The following is a 15975-nucleotide window of genomic DNA, read 5'->3' as shown; positions in this document are numbered from 1 at the left end:
CCCCCCAAAAAAAAAAAAAAAAAAAGTTTACCTACTAATAAGTGTTGTCTGTGTATTCAAAACCAAACCTGAAGTCCATTTGGAGAGGCAAACCAGGCAAACACTTGGGGCGTTTAGGGGACATCTGTAAATTGAAGTGTCTCACAGCAGTCTCCATGTGGGGGTTGGGATTAGGGGGTGGTGGGGATTTCTTCAATGGGATTTTTTGCCTTGGCCTCCCAGAGTCTAGGATTTCCACTGCCAAAACCTGATGTATCTTTTTCCTTTTTTTTTCCTTTGTCCAAACACTAAAACACATCAATGAGCCACACTAGTGTACTTCTTGTCATATTACTTCATTATGATGATAAACATGGGCACTGTTGGCTTGCATGCACTGCTCTGGTGCTGTTAATATTCACTGATGTGTATTTATCCACAGCTGAAAGTAGTCCCCGGCAAGTCCTGTTTATTCCAAGTTGTTTACAGTAATGATTTGGTCTTTAAAAATTAATCTTTAATATAATATTTCTGATCAATTTTTGAAGGAATAGCTTTGCCCAGTTGTCAAACTACTCCTTTAAAGATTTACTGTAGGTAAAGATCTCAGATTTTTGGACCCCAATGTACGTCTCCTGTAGAAATAAATAGGGTTGGGTCTGTGCGTAATTTTTTCATCTCTTATCCAATGTACTTGAGTTTGGAGCCTAAACAGTTGAGATGGTGCTACTGTACAAATACCGACAGACTGCAATATATCTTCAAAATCCATCCATCTGTTGTCCACAGGATTAAACCCTCAGCAGAGTGTGGCCCTTTCAGGAATCTCACCACAATGTTTCAGCCAGAGAAGCTGTCGGCACAGGAGATGAAGAACTCCCACCCAATCCTGTCTTGGCTCATTTGGGTGTATAACTCTGTGGTGGAGAACCCATTGTTTTTATTTCTTGCCTGCGGAGTCTTCCTGTGAGTGGTGACATGATCATAAACAATTTTTACAGAAACTGTCCAGTTTCCACAACCATTCTTTTTGTCATATTAGCATGATCAGTTATTTATCATTTTATGCTGCTAGCAGAGCACCAGTTTTCCCTTGGTTTGAACTTGATGTGAATTTTGACTGTGTTGTTAACAAAGTGTCTGCCTTCTTGAAACTTTTGTAACTGAACACTGTTCCTGCTCTTTTAATTTGAACTGAGACTTTATGCTTTCTGTTTTTATTTCAGAATGGTGATCTACTTTCATACTCAAGTTGTTGATGGCCAAAGCAGAATCATCAGTCGGTTAGAAAAGCAAATTGAAAATGTAAGTACAACCTTTTTTTTTAAATTATTTATTTATTTTATTAACATGAGTTAGGCCATACTTAGGCACAGTGGTGGTGTTTTGAGCTAAACACTAATTGCAGTATGCTAACACAGTGACAATGCCAACATGTTGATGTGTGGCAAGTGCAATGTTTAAAATGTCACCATCTTAGTTTAGCATGTTACCATGCTAACATCTGTTCATCAGCACTAAACACAGAGTGAAGCTAAGGCTGATGGGGAATTTGATTAGCTTTGGTATTTGGTCACACACCATTTTGGACAATTGGAATTTTTTACCTGATGATGGCACTAGAGGAAGGCATCACCAAAGTTAGTACAATTCATTCTGTGGGGGACATGAAGGTTTGAACCAAAATTATATATTAATCAATATAGTAAGTATTTAGATATTTCAGTGGAGAAGTAAAAACTTTGGCATTCTGGTTGCACTTGTTGGAAAATTAGGGCATAACTACAGTCTGAATCATTCTTCTGTCACTTTCATTCATAGAGCCAAGCTAAAAATGCAAGAGCTGTGTAGTCTACAGCATATTGATATATTATGTGTATATACATATATATATATATATATATATATATATGTGTGTGTGTGTGTGTGTGTGTGTGTGTGTGTTTTTCTCTTATATACAGGAGGGTAAGGACAAAAAGTTTCTTATTACCCAATTGCAAGCCATTTGTGAAGAGAATAGTCTGGTTTCCCCAGATAAGGTGGGTAGTGTCAATACAGTGTATCCGTATTGTGGTTGCAATTTACTGTTTTACTGACTGCAATTTAAGGTCAAAAGGTATTTCTGTCACACTGTTTTCCACATAAAAATTTTTATTTTTTTTATTTTTTCTCACCATGTTGCTGGACAACATTCACATCATACCGTAGTAGTTGGCAAGATATGATCTCATCAGCAACAAGCATCTTAGCTTTGAACTCATCTATGCCAAGATGGTTGCCAATGTTGGCAAGCTACAAGGAGAACAAAAGTATAAGAAAAACCTGTTACAGTAGCGTGTGTTAGTTTCAAATATATCCTGTTTGGTGAGTCATTAATATTTATTAATACTAGAGCTCTTATTGTATGTCAGGATGTGTTTTTTATAGTTGTAGTTATCATTTTTAGTTATGTTATAGTTTATGCATAATTACCTTGACTGTGTTGTATGAATCGACAAAATAAATTTGTTTGTACACATCTAATGTGTTCTTGGAATGAGGAACCATCTTGAATTGTTTTTAGCAAATTAGATAAGTAACATCTGTTCCTTATCTGAAAACACTGCTTCCTTTATCTGCCTGGCCCAAATACTAGTATTCCTCTGTGTAGTTCATCTGAACACATACAAGTAATAAACACCACTTTGTTGGAGACCACTTTGTTGGAGTATTTGATAAAGATTTTGTATGTTTCGTGCCAAAAATTGACTGCAACAGTATATAAATTTGTGGCACGCATGTGACATTTACATTCATTCAGCAGAACGTTAAAATTATACACATTCACATATAAACATACATTTATCCACCTGTCACACAAACAAAACCTTCTTCCAGCAGCTGTGTCCAAGTTCCATCAACCACACTTCACAGATAAGAATTCTTGTCTAAAACTGTCCTTAATTATTAGTACAATACACAAGCTGAAAATTCCTTTTTAGTTTCAATCCTTTAATAGCATATTTTGGCATTGACAAATTTTTCCCCCTAGCTGCAGAACAAGTTGGGTAACTCTTCCACCTGTCCTCACGCTACTTCTGTGGAAGTAGGAGGTGACTTCTTTGTTGTGACAGAACAACACTATATGAATCCACCTCACAGCAGGTTATTCTATTCTGTACTTTTGAAAAGGAGATTCATCTCGCATCAACATCTCAATATTAACCTCTGGTAAGTAACACTACTTTACTTGATTTCATTCCTCATCTGTAAAGAAAATCGGATCTGAAATGATAATTTACAAAAAAATGAATTGAAAAATGAATTTTTTTTTTTATTGCAAACTTTGTTTTCTCACATTGTTTTATTTTTATACCTTTATAACCAATCTACACCCTTCCCACTGCACAACAATTATCTACTCATCCTCCCTCCAGATAACATGGGAGACAACACAGCATCTAAAAGAAGAGTGTACATCAATCTTCCAAAAAAATACATGGCTGATTTGGCTGAACATTATGAACTGGTGACCAATTTCTCTCATTCGTATATTTACAAGGGGCATCCCTTAATTTTCTCTTTTTGACCTATAAGCTACAACTTGTCATGATGCTCATGAGTGTTTGTTACTGAACAGGACCATGGATTGGTGATAAAAGAGCTGAACCCTTGTTTAAATGAAGGATATATACGAGCTTACTTTAGAGAATGGGGCACCGTCACAGCGTGTAAGGTAAAGGCTGAAAAAATACAATTTTATTAGTGCCTTTGCTAATGTATTTTTTTAAAAATTATGAAGATTTTGGAGTCAACTAATTACACTTGTTTGTTGAATTGGATTACAGATTAAAAAGTGCTCCAAAAATAAGTCAATGGCATATGTGAGGTTTTCTGCAGAGGATGAAGCAGACAGAGCAGACTGGGCTGGTCCTCACTTTATTGGAGGCACTGAAGTGGAAGTGAAAAGAGTTGTTAGTCCAAAGGTGAGTAGGGCATGCGCCAGTGTTTCTCTCTTAATGTGCATAAAAATAGGAATCTTAATCTTGTGGAAAGAAAGGCAAATTGACAGTATTTAAATTTAAACATTTGCATTTACAGTGTGCATTGTCTACATCTTCATCCGCTGACTATAAGAAAAATGTATCTTTCAGATGGAGGAGGATTCAGAGGAGGAGATCACCACAGCCCCTGCGATACCACGACCACGGCGGTCAATGGGTCTGGGCTACATACTCGAAGATGCTCAGTGGTTAGATGATGAAGAGGATGAATAAACAAATACTTTGCCACTTTTTTTTCTGTTTCAGAAGAGTTTTGTGTTTTGGCAAGATAAGAAGACACTTTACAGCTATAACTTGAGTTGCTGTGTTACATTATTGTGCTGATTTTATGCTGTGTTTAATGGTAATTTTCTTATTTGGATGCATAATAAAGTTGTCTTCTATTTAATGTGATGTTTAATGTTTGTCACATATTGCAAAGGGTGGTGTTAATAGACAGTAACTCCCATTCTGGAGCCACTATTTGTGAATACAAAATGAAATATTTTTTATTAAATTGCACGGACACTGCAAAATGGTCTGAAAAATAACCGAAATGACGGCCTCACATTAATGCTCTTAAGCTGTGTAATTGGTTTTCTAAAATAAAGAAGTGTGTTTTTGACAGCTGCAGTGTTGATTTTGCTTTCAAGTCTTTCCTTCCTCTTATGTCGCCTCTTTATTTCTAAAAGATGGGAGAAATATAAAACACATAAACTGATTGAATTATTAACAAACGTTATTACATGGGTAAACATTTCTACATGGCTTTTTAAAGAAAACTGATGTAACACGAAACCTAAACTTTTGTATAGATGCCACTGGCTCAACAGTGTGCCATGTTCCCATCTCCGGGGCAGAAATTTGTGGATTGGTGACATGCCTCAAGATAACCACGTTACACAACCCCACAGCCCCCTGTGTCTACATCCAAACTTAAATGAACGAAATATTTAAGCTAGACCCGGAATCATCTTATCTTAACACTCACTGCTGCCTCACTGTTGTTTACCGTATACTGGGGGCCGTCCGACTGACGTCATAGATCAATGGCCAATCCCTGCGCAGAGCGCCAAGTTCCTTACACAGAATCAAAAACATGGCGGAACAGAGTGCAGAAATTGGCTTCAAAAAGGTAAGAGCAACAATATCGCTCTCGTAATGATAATTTTTTTATTCTCCCTCGGTATTAATCTTTTTCTAAAAGACTCTTTTTTGTCCCTGAATTGCATGTTACACTTCCATTAAACCGGGGAACAGCGCATACAAATCATTCCTTATTTACACCTCGTTAAAACATTATCCTGATTAACAATATATCTACGCTGAACGGTTCATAACGGTTCATAATGGTTCAGAAAAGTGCCCCGTAGTCCCTGCTCTCGGCATTAATATCAGTTACTTACGCTGAAATACCGGAGCTCACTAAATTGACATTTTTTCAAACGCAGTTTGGTATGAAGACGGCACTTACGAGAACAAACCAGCAAAGTGCCAAAATAGCACCGTGGTTTGTTATCTGGAAGGTCAAATGAGGTCTTTTGCAAATGTAAATAAGTATTTTTGTACCTGCTTGTGCTCATGTCTACACAAATACTGTCTGTCTTTACTGTACATTATAATGTGCTTAATTCTTCTCACTTACAGGACACAGTAAGCAAACTCTTGTCATGTTTTTTCAAGGAGGAAAAAACCAAACGTGAGTTGTATGAAAAATTGTATCCTAATTTAAGTGACGTCCCCAAACTGTCTGTGTTTTAATGGTAATTCATTGGCTTACCATATCTAACTGTGTTATAGTAAGTGGGGATGCTGCGCTGCTCATGGCAGAGATGCTAAAAATATTTGTCCAAGGTAAGAAGTTCTGTTTGGTATAGTTGTAGAGAGTCTGATGCACAATCCTTGAATGCTCAATGAATCTGTTAATCTCATTTTCAGAGGCTGCTGTGAGGTCACAGAAACAAGCTGAATCTGAGGACTGTGACCAAGTAGATATTGAGCACTTTGAAAAGATCCTACCTCAGCTGGTAAGTAGCTCAACAGGCTCAACAAAATGGGGGTTTTGGTATATTATTCAAGAGCCATAAAATATAATAATGCAATGCTAAGGCTGCTCCAGTGTCATGTGTCGTGTATTTGTTGCTCAGACCAGGAAGATATTTCAGGAGATGGTATTTTGGCGAGTTTGTTTACTTACCCTGGTATCTTTAGATTATACTATTTGATTGTCTGTGCAGCATTTTTTTTTTTTTTTTACAATATTTCACCTGCTGCTTGTATTGCAGCTAATCATAAGAAAAAGTATAATCTGACCCGGTATTGATGGTCAAACTTCATGCTCTATTTGAGTTACTATACTTAATACTGTTGATAAAGTTTTGTTGATTTATTGTTTTTATTACTGTACAAATTCTACTGTGTAAGCCATAACTTTTGACGAATGTGGCTCAGGCTCAACACCAACTCAGTATGTGAGATTTAGTGCTTACAAAGTGCAGCTTTAAATAAATAAGTTAGGTCCAATTTTCTGAAATCCCACTCTGGACTGGCTCTTTTTTGCTATATAAATGCTGAGTGGGCATGAAGGGCAAATTGAACAAAAGACAAATCTCAACTGTGCATCGTTAATGCACAAAAATATTTACTTCCAAATATTAATCTCATGGCTTTTTGTCTCTTTTGAAATTCAGCTGCTGGACTTCTAGCACAGTGATGCCACAAGGTGGAGCCACAGTGCTGCCTTCATGTCCCTACTGCAGTCCTACAGCTTCAGTTCCTGCAACTACAAGTTCAGTTTAACTGGTGTTTATTTTTTCTTTATAAATGCAATTTCATAATCACCCAAATCTGCGATTACACTAGAATTTTCATTCTGTATTCATTTGAGTTGTGTGATTTTTAAGTAGAAAGCAGCAGTGCTGTCCACACTCCTCCATCCCACCACCAATAAGGCCCACCTGTGCTTCTCTGTGCAACAACAGGTGCTTCCAGCATGCTCCATGGCGCCCTTCATCAAAGCCTCCTGGAGCAGTTGGAAGCAATTAGAGTAATAAGGGGAGCAACCAGTCCCTTAGATGATGACAAGTGCCAGGAAAAAAGGAGTACCCCCTCCGGCCACTTTGAAGTTCCCTTTTGCTGTCCTGCGATGTTTAGTTAGAGGTGGGGGGAAGGGCAAAGGGGACCTCTGGCACAGGGGGAAAGTTGAATGGGAGTGTGCGTGCACGAATGTGTGCGTGTGTTAGCCAAACATGGCAAGAGACCACACGCATAGATATTCTGTTTGAAAGGAAACATAACAAAACACATTGGAACATGGTCCAAGAAGAGCAGGGTGTAATTCTGAAGGTAAATAAACAAAAGAGGCGAGTAGTAGAGGTGCTTTCTCTCCTTTCATCACAGCAGAGGGGGGAAGTTAGGACTGCAAGGGAGAGAGTAATGTGGGGTTTTCTAACCCAAGTGCCTCTGATGGTTTTCCACCAGTGGTGTATTTGACCAACGTGTCTTCACTATGAGTCAGCATAGCTGTACAACATCTCACATTATTTATTTGTGTGGCTCTCGGGTGACTCACTGTGCTTACAAATGCTGCTCAGATACAGCTGGAAGCAACTTACACTTAAGTCAAGAGCCCAGGCTTTGGTAGGCGCTCAAGGACGCAGCACCTGGAATTTGACCCAGCACCTTTTTAGTATGGCCCAGATTGGATTCGTGTTTCCCACGAGTAACTTCAACAGCAGGCCTTCAGGAAGTTTGGTTGAGTGATGTTTAGATGAATGATGCTATGAAAACCATTAAAAACTACTTTTTGTGAAGAAAATAATTTGTAGGGTTAATAATTACAGTCTTTAATAGCAGCAAGTCTTGCCCTCTAGTTTCATTAAATACTGTAAACTGCAGAGCCACTGCTTTGACGAACTGCTCATTCAGTTGCAATGCTGCAAGCTGACTCCCATTTTATTAGCAGATACGGGACCTAATGATCTAATTACAAAAACAATACATCCTCACTTATTACAATGGTAAAATACACATTTTATTATATAGTAACTGTGGTGTATAGCTTTTTGGAGGTTTACCAGAGCTGAGATGGATCCTCTCCAACCGTTAATCCTTGCAGATGAAATAAAAACAATTATTCTCTTGGATCTCCCTGATTTTCTTTTTTCTTTTCCACAATATGAGTTCTTGGAAGGTCTCTGTACTGGCAAAGTAGTGCACTACTGTACAACTTTTCTCCTTATGCATCTTAGTGGAACAAATTACATCTGAAGGCAGTATTATTAAACATACGAAAGCAGTTAGGACAAGAATAGGGAGGGGCGTTGAAGAGAGTAATGAGTTAAAGCTTTTCTTGATCATACATTAAAGGCAGGGAGTGTCGACAGCCAGTCCAGACGCTTTGGAGAAGCTCTGGAGTGAGAAGCCTTTCCCAGGAGACAGAGACTGATCTGTCTCCAGCCTTCTGGCTGGTCTTTGGAGAGCGCTGCACATGGGATAAGGCCCTCATCACTGCTTGAAGATATCTGCCTGATTGTAGCCATCAATATCAGTACTGATTTTATAGAAGCACAAGTGACTGCCAGGATGAAACCATATCTTTTACCTGTACGTTGAGTTAAATTTGGCTAATAGCACTACTTTTGTCAGTGCGATTGATACATTCGGGACAAAGCTTGACCTTGGGACAGTTTGGATAAGTGCTTATTATCTCTTTGAAAATCACACCATTATGATAAAACAATTTAAGGCTGTCCACTTACTTCTTATGTTCTGGCAATACCTGATCTCTGGAGGCTTCCTAAACATTTTTAATACAAATCCAAATCGAGAGCTGTGTGTCTGTGCACAAGTCTGATAAAACTGTGTGGTCACTATAATCATGGTTTGGGGTGATGTTAGTCTGGGGTGGAGTTGTCTACAGAGTCCCTGTGAGGGTATGTTAGGATTATGTCAGATTTCACTCCTTAATTCCCCACTAACTAGTCTGTTTTTTTTCCCCCTGTTAGAATGACACAGCTTCACCCATCTTTCCAACTTTCTGTCATTTCAAAGCTCCTTTCTTCTCTGGCCCAAACTAAGGTCCTGTCTGTGACAAGTGATCATAATACACCCATTTCTCTAACTGCTGGCCTTTCTGAGATGGGCAAGCAGTCGACAACGTCCAAGTAGGCAAAATGTGAAGTGTGTGAACTACATTAAAATTTATTGGCGTGTATAGCACATAAAACATTCACTTTTACTAGGAATTTGTGCAGAAAAATATTTTCTTGTACCATATACATCATTTTCATTAATAATGCTGCAAGTCTTTGCTCTTTTCAACTGTCAGATCAGGTACTTTTTTCAATCTGGTTATAACATTTTGCTGATAGTAAGAAGACTGGAAAAGACAAATACTATCATGTTTATTTTTATAGTTCTTTCAAAGGCAGGAGATGAGAAAATCATAATCTACAAAGAAGCTACAGGTGTCATCTGCTATAAGTGACCATTTTTACCTCCATCCTTTCAATTGCACATGTTTGTGAGTACTTGTATAATAAATATGTGATGGCGTGCATCTGTTCTCGGATGTTTGTGTGCATATATGTGCTTGCATGCATGTTGTGCTTGATCTGGGGCTGTGATGCATTAGTGCTCAGGAGACAAGAGGCCCTTGTGGCCCCCTCATGGGCATGGTGCTGTCTAACCATGGAGGAATGCTGAAGGGGACACAGAGCGAGCGCATTCCTTTCAGATGCTCCACACGCAACTCACACACTCATGTGAAGTTACAAACATTTACAGCGCTGTCAAAAAAAACACAAACAAAACACGGTCCCTGGCGTTCGGTGTGCATGCGATTTACACACACAGCTCACGTGTGTGAGGAGAATGCACATATACAGATGCAGCATCTCTGTTGACTGTATATACTGCTGTGACATGCAAGTTTCCTGGAGGCCCCGAGCCTCTATGAGGGGCCTGGGGTCCTGAGGCTAAGCTTTGTTAAGGAGCCACGGGGCCCATGCCGGGGATGATTAGAACATACCTGGCAGTTTGAGCCACTTGGTCGCTGTGCTGAGATCACTCCTAACTGGTTGTGGCGCTTGGCTGTTAGTCTGAGGCTGGAGATGGTCTGCTGCTGTGCTCCGTGTATCGGCTGGGGCTTTGGTAGCCACAGGGGGCGGAAAGGATTCTTCCGGAACCAGTGAGGTGGATGATAAGGTCAAAGACCTTGGCATGCAGCTGAAGAGGGAAAAGGGAGCAAGAGAGATGTACAATTAGGCCCGCAGCTGGGTTATTTCTGGAGCTCTGTACTACTACCTTAACTACATTACCCTCCTCTTCCACCCCAAGTCCCCTCTACTCTGTGTCTCCACCTCCCTCCTCTGTGTGGTGGCCTACATGGTCAGGGCATAGGCAATAACAACAGAGTAATCCCCTTACATAACACTGCACAAACTCAACGAAACAAGACCATTCAATTAATTTCAGGAGCGTCTAAAAATAAAAGCCGTTCAGCCGAGGTGACGTCAAAAGGAGTGTGCGTGGGGGGAGCCGGATTCGCACCCCAAATGAGTGCTGAGGACTGGAGGTCAGCGGAGCACTCTATTTTTAGTTCCCATCAAAAGCAGTGATATAAAAATACTCCAGCACTGACCCTCACAAGATCTGTCAGTCACGCTTAGAGAAGCTGTGAACCTGAAGGTCACACACTAGGAATGATGAAAGGGCCGATGTTTGATGATATTTAAAAAGGAGCAAGTAATGACCGAAATCTCTTTAGCTGGTGGCAGGTGGCACAGTGTGAGGTTAGCCTTTGTTAGACTTGTTAAAGGACTTCATCAGCAGACATGTGAAGCCCTCAGCGACGGGCTAATAGTCACTGTAATAACACCATACTGTACACATTGTGGACAAAAGTGGTGAACAGGCCAATCTGCTGACTTTGATGTCAAATTTGAGCGATGATAGAGGTCAGAACATCAGGCAGACGCTAGAATTTTTTTGTATTGGCACAGTTTAGCATCAGATTGTCTGTCAATAATCTCAAACATGAGGGAAGCCAGTGTAAACAAGAGCTTTTTTTTTTTTTTGTATTGGGCAAAATAAGTCTGTCTAAAGTTCCTTCCACAGGTCCAGAGGCCAGCATGTTGACTGTCTGTCCTCACAGTGGTCAGGGGCACCGGAACTCTAAATTAGCACTGGTGAGTCAACAGGACAGCTTTCATGTAGACAAGGGCTCATGTCAGATTGCAGGAGAGGTCAGGATGTAGGGGTCAAAGGTTGGGATGCAGTGTTGGTCCTTGTCTTTAACAGCTTCCTGCCTGCTGTGTTGTGCAAACCTAAGCGGTAATCCCTTGTGATACAGGTTCAAAGCAAATGGATTGCCTCACTCTCTGGTACAGGTATGGGACTCACCACTCTGCTTGTACTTGGTCACATATTGATCCATTAAAAAGGAGATAAATGAGCTCTGAACCAAGGCTCTGTGTGGCCACATATTCGTGGTTTTGAGTGAGATGTCTTGGCTATTAGCGATTTACCTCAAACAAAAATCCTGAACCACAGCCTCTGAGATTACAAGGTCTGCCCTCAGTAATTCATTTGATATTTGACATGAATGTTTCACTTCAAAATATATTATGTTGCACCGATGCTCCAGCTCACCCTCAGACTTTGAAGGTGCACCTGTTTCTGCACATAGCTCTGTAGTGCTGCAAGGGAAGGTGAAACTCCAGGGTCAATAGGAGACACAGCGGGGTGGTCCCCTGTGTGGTGTCTCTCTTTCTCTTTGAGAGCAAAGAGAAATGGAAGAAGCAACTGTGGCTCTTTTTGTTTCTGTGGCATGAAAAAAAGAGCGACCCCAGAAGAGGTGATTTACCAGCCTGTTTTGACATCAGACTGGAAGTTAATCAGAGCTGCTGGAGACATGCTGGCCTACAGGAGCAACAGGAGGATGGAGTTAATGCACAGTTTCACATCACACATCTGGAGCTTGGATGACGTATGGTTAATGCTGTAGGGGACAGTCGGCCTCGAAGTACGTCTTTAAATCACCTAGTTCGATTTTTGCTCTTAGTGAGAGTAAGAATACAGAAAAATAAGCTGCCGACACAAGATGACCTCTGACCTTTGATGGCAGGTACAACGCACCGCTCTCCTCCGTGATCGCTCTACCTTCGTCTACTCATTTCCAGACATAAAATGTAAACCCTATCCAAAAACAGCAAAGGAGCAGATCCACACACAAGGAGCTGTAATTTAAAAAACGCCTCTCCTGGAAAAACAACAATAAATTTGAAAGGGCTTCAAAGGGGCTGCTGGTACTCTTACTTTTCGGTACGTAAAACAAAGCATCGACATAATCTAAAACCACTCAATCGCTCACCCTGCGATGAAACACTTCCAACAACACACTGAGACAGAGGCTGAGAGAGAGATGTAGCAGGCAAGCAAGAAAAGAGAGAGGCTCCTTTCAATTTGACTTACTGTGCACAGGCTTTTATGGTGTCTGACCAAGGGACTGTTGGCTTAACAATCTCCTTTTTCTTTCACAATTTCTCACTTTTTTTTCTTCGACTCTCTCTATCTTTTCAATCCGCCTCAATATGGGGAAATTATCTAACAAAAGTGAGAGGTTTTACAAGCTCTCAATCAGTCTTATAAAGGCACTGAGTGACGGACAGGTGTAGGTGCATAATTTGGTCTAAAAGCTAATCTTCTCTCATATATAAGTGGCTCATATTGTGGAAGCAAGACCATTTACTGCAACCAGATTCCCCGGTGGTGGATGTTGCATTGATACAGTACACGGCCTGAGGAGCGCTCAGTACGTAAATCAATGGGAGGGCAATATCCTGCATCCTCATTCTGTCAAGAGGCACAGCCGTGACATGTCTGAGTGCCCAGAGAGAAAAGGCCAGGTGTCCCCCTGATACTCCCCCCCCCCCCATCCCGCACTGATCCTGCTAACTAATAGTACCAAGCAGCTACCACCCCTGGTACAGGAACCCAGATCACTGAGCTGTGGAGTGTGGGAGTGAGGACTTAGTTGACTTACAATTGCCGCTGCTGACGGAAGAGCTCAGACTAAAATTTACAAAGAAAACAAGTCATTTAGTGTGTAATTTCAGTCTTAACAACAGGATGTGAGGTGAACCAGATTTCCAACACTGTAGATTATATCATCATTGTGTCAAATCTAACTACATAATAATATAGCATACCCTGCTGTCCATTCCCATTTGACACCTAAACATTAAATAAAAACTGAACTGAAATGTGTAGCAGCATCAGGAGTGACAGTTCTACTGTAATGTGCTTTTGATTAAGGCCTGTAAAGTGAGCTGCTGGTTTCTATTTTCTGGGGTAGATGAAGACCTTTCCAAAAGAGAAAGCATTCGATAGATAAATGGTTCAGAGTGATGATATGAAATGTATCAACTACAAAAGAAACCACCGAACAAACACTGACAGAAAGAATGCCTTTACTCAATGATCTACGGGAGGCAAATTTAACTTCACCGGTGACCCAGGTGGAGAAAGCACAGACAGGACAGGACTGTGCTTTTGAGGTTATGAAACCTTGTATTTGCTGACGGCAGCCCTATCTCCTTCCTCCATCTTTCTCAGTTGAAGAAATATTGTCACAATATGAAAAGGAAGGTCAAATGCTCTGCAACAATGTAAAAACACAGCCATCACAGCAATTTTATTCTTCACTGCATCTCTGACGCTGAGAGGGGAAGCAGAGCTTGTTCATCCGCAGCTGAGTAAACTACTTAAGTCCATCTTATATGGCTACAGACATGATTTTTGAAATGGAAAAACCTCAAAATGTGGTAATGATAGAAATAGACAAACATAGCCATGTTTGATTGCCCGACTTCCTTTTGTTATTTCACAGCGTGTTTGAAGTCGTGAGAGAGTGAGTGAGTGAGTGAAATCTTGGAAAACTGTCTTCAGTTTCTGCACTTTTCTCTGAATCAAAAACTGATGATAAAATCTGCTGGACAGGATTCACAAAGGAGTACGCTTCGACAACACACTATTCTGCTACCAAATACTGCGCAGGCAAACCACAGCCTTGTCTTTCCTTGAAATCACTTATTGTTGTACCAGCTGTGTTAAACCTGTCCGCAATAAGATAAGCTGTGGGTCTGTTTCTCGTGCTGCCTATAAATATGGCCTAATCACTCTCCAGTGGAGCTGGTGGGACAGATGTTTCAGTTGCATCCCTCCACCTCGCTGTAGTACATATTGATGGTTCACAGACTGTTTACACAGTTTTCATTCATCTGTGCTATGACCATTCCCAACTGGATCCATTTGCCAACCCAATGGTGGTTTACATAGCGGAGCCCCTCTGGCATGTGGAGCCCGTGCTCTTTACCCTCTGCTTGTTTCGTGACTGCACACAAGCAAATAAATAAAAAGTGAAGATGTATGTCCACAACTAATCCATAGAGGCGCGGGCCTGGCGGGTATGGGATCTAAACAGACTCTGATGACTGTATATGTGGAGTGAGTTAAACAAGTGACACAGAACGTTATGCTTTGATCTGCTGATTGTAGTGGAAAACAACCTGGCAACAAGACTGCCGTGATTGACCGCATTACCTGAATTTTCCACCTTGCAAACAACAAAACTGTTCAAGACGTAAATGTTGAGGTCCAGCAGGTGAAGCTCTTTGTTGTATTTGATTTTTCAATTAAAGTGTTTGCAGAGCAACAAACAAATGATTCCTGAAAACATCCCTTCATAGTTTAGTTGGGGGGGGGGCAGTGGAAAGAAGCTCTGAACACAACACTGACATATCATCACCTTATAAGTTCATAAGGGGAGCAACATCATTCATTTGGAGTTTAGATTCTGGCCACCTGATGAAGTTTAGTCCAATATTCACTTGCTTTTTGGTCACTACAACCCCTGAGGGAATTATCTGCCTCTTTAGCTACTAATGCTATGTGCACCAGCTAGTCGCTAGTGGCTAAATGTGTTGGGAAGTGTACAGAGCTTCTTCTTTTTTTTCTTTTTTTTTTTCTGAAAACAGCTGCCTACTATGGCCTTAAAAGTACATTATGAGAGGTGAGGGGGAACCAAAAGAGTAAGGTTACAGGCTACACAAGGGGCTGAAACTCGCTCCGTACATAAAGCAAACATAAAGCTCCATAAAGCCGAGGGGAGCTGGGGATTCAGGTGATAATTCCCTGAAGGTTCATCACAATGAGCGACCCCTCCGTGTTTTCACATTGACATGATACATAGATATTATAAATCACTTTAAAACTGTTCGTTTGCACATTTAAATCCTGAATAAAGTTTACACAGAGTGACCCCGCTTATACAAAGTGTATCTTTCCTCCGAAGCAAAGAAAACTTTCAATTACTGTTTAGCTGTCATTTTTATCTTGAAAAGCCTTTGTGCTCCTCGAAAGGCATTAATACCTGCACCTTGGTGATGCCTTTAATTGCCATTTAGCATTAAGCTGGCTGAACAATAAAGCCAAGGCTGAGGGGATGTTGTCAGGTTTAATGAGGCCCTCGGTGAAAGAGGGCTGCTGTGTCGGCACCACCAAAGGCTGCTCCCTGAATTCACCTCCAGTGGACCAGAGTGGTCCTGCGGGGATTTGATGGGCTGAGGGAGCACAGACTGTCTCTCCCCCACTGTGGGAGTGTGGGGGGCTGCAGTGGCATCAGTAGCCCTTTCTGTGCATGGCTTGGCGGGCAGAAAGCACAGAGTGGAAGAGGTTGTAACCACAGTGCCACAGAGCTGTGTGGCATTGTGACACTGAAAAAAACAGGCGATGGTGATGTGTGGCGATGAGCACACAGAGGGAAGAAACCTTTACTAGGCCCAGCAGCAGATGGTGGTCTTTCACATCAACTAGCTGCAAAGAGTAAAATATGAGCCTTTAGCCCTATACTGGTCAACTTAAGGAATGAGAACATAAAGTGCCAACAAAGGCATGAACAAGTATGGCCACA

General features: G+C 41.0%; 3 protein-coding genes across 3 annotated transcripts in view; all 3 read left to right on the top strand.

The window, feature by feature from the left end:
• Positions 1–2673, top strand: part of tmc6a (transmembrane channel-like 6a) — an 8455-nt gene extending 5782 nt beyond the window's left edge. Inside the window, exons 17-19 of the mRNA XM_087175076.1 lie at positions 769–945; positions 1206–1284; positions 1941–2673. Coding sequence (XP_087031202.1) covers positions 769–945; positions 1206–1284; positions 1941–2075 — 391 coding nt within the window. The 3' untranslated portion in view covers positions 2076–2673. The remainder of the gene's footprint in view (positions 1–768; positions 946–1205; positions 1285–1940) is intronic.
• Positions 2674–2819: 146 nt separating this feature from the next.
• LOC111657725 (uncharacterized) lies at positions 2820–4634 on the top strand. Its single transcript, XM_023410022.2, has 5 exons — positions 2820–3189; positions 3396–3487; positions 3599–3694; positions 3807–3944; positions 4113–4634. Exons 2-5 carry the CDS (start codon positions 3401–3403, stop codon positions 4233–4235), a joined length of 444 nt encoding a protein of 147 aa, XP_023265790.1. The 5' UTR covers positions 2820–3189; positions 3396–3400; the 3' UTR covers positions 4236–4634.
• A 442-nt stretch (positions 4635–5076) lies between these two features.
• Positions 5077–8146, top strand: cenpx (centromere protein X). Its single transcript, XM_087175066.1, is given in 6 exon segments — positions 5077–5136; positions 5649–5700; positions 5802–5855; positions 5940–6119; positions 6692–6767; positions 6983–8146. Coding segments are annotated over 6 exon segments (462 nt in total). The 5' UTR covers positions 5077–5100; the 3' UTR covers positions 7047–8146.
• Positions 8147–15975: the final 7829 nt, after the last annotated feature.

Source organism: Seriola lalandi, unplaced genomic scaffold (assembly GCF_002814215.2).
Source record: "Seriola lalandi dorsalis isolate HSWRI2012SDOR001 ecotype SW California unplaced genomic scaffold, Sedor1 jcf7180002054412, whole genome shotgun sequence".
Taxonomy (NCBI): domain Eukaryota; kingdom Metazoa; phylum Chordata; class Actinopteri; order Carangiformes; family Carangidae; genus Seriola; species Seriola lalandi.
The sequence above is the reverse complement of the archived record's forward strand: the minus strand, read 5'-3'. Positions and strand labels throughout refer to the sequence as shown.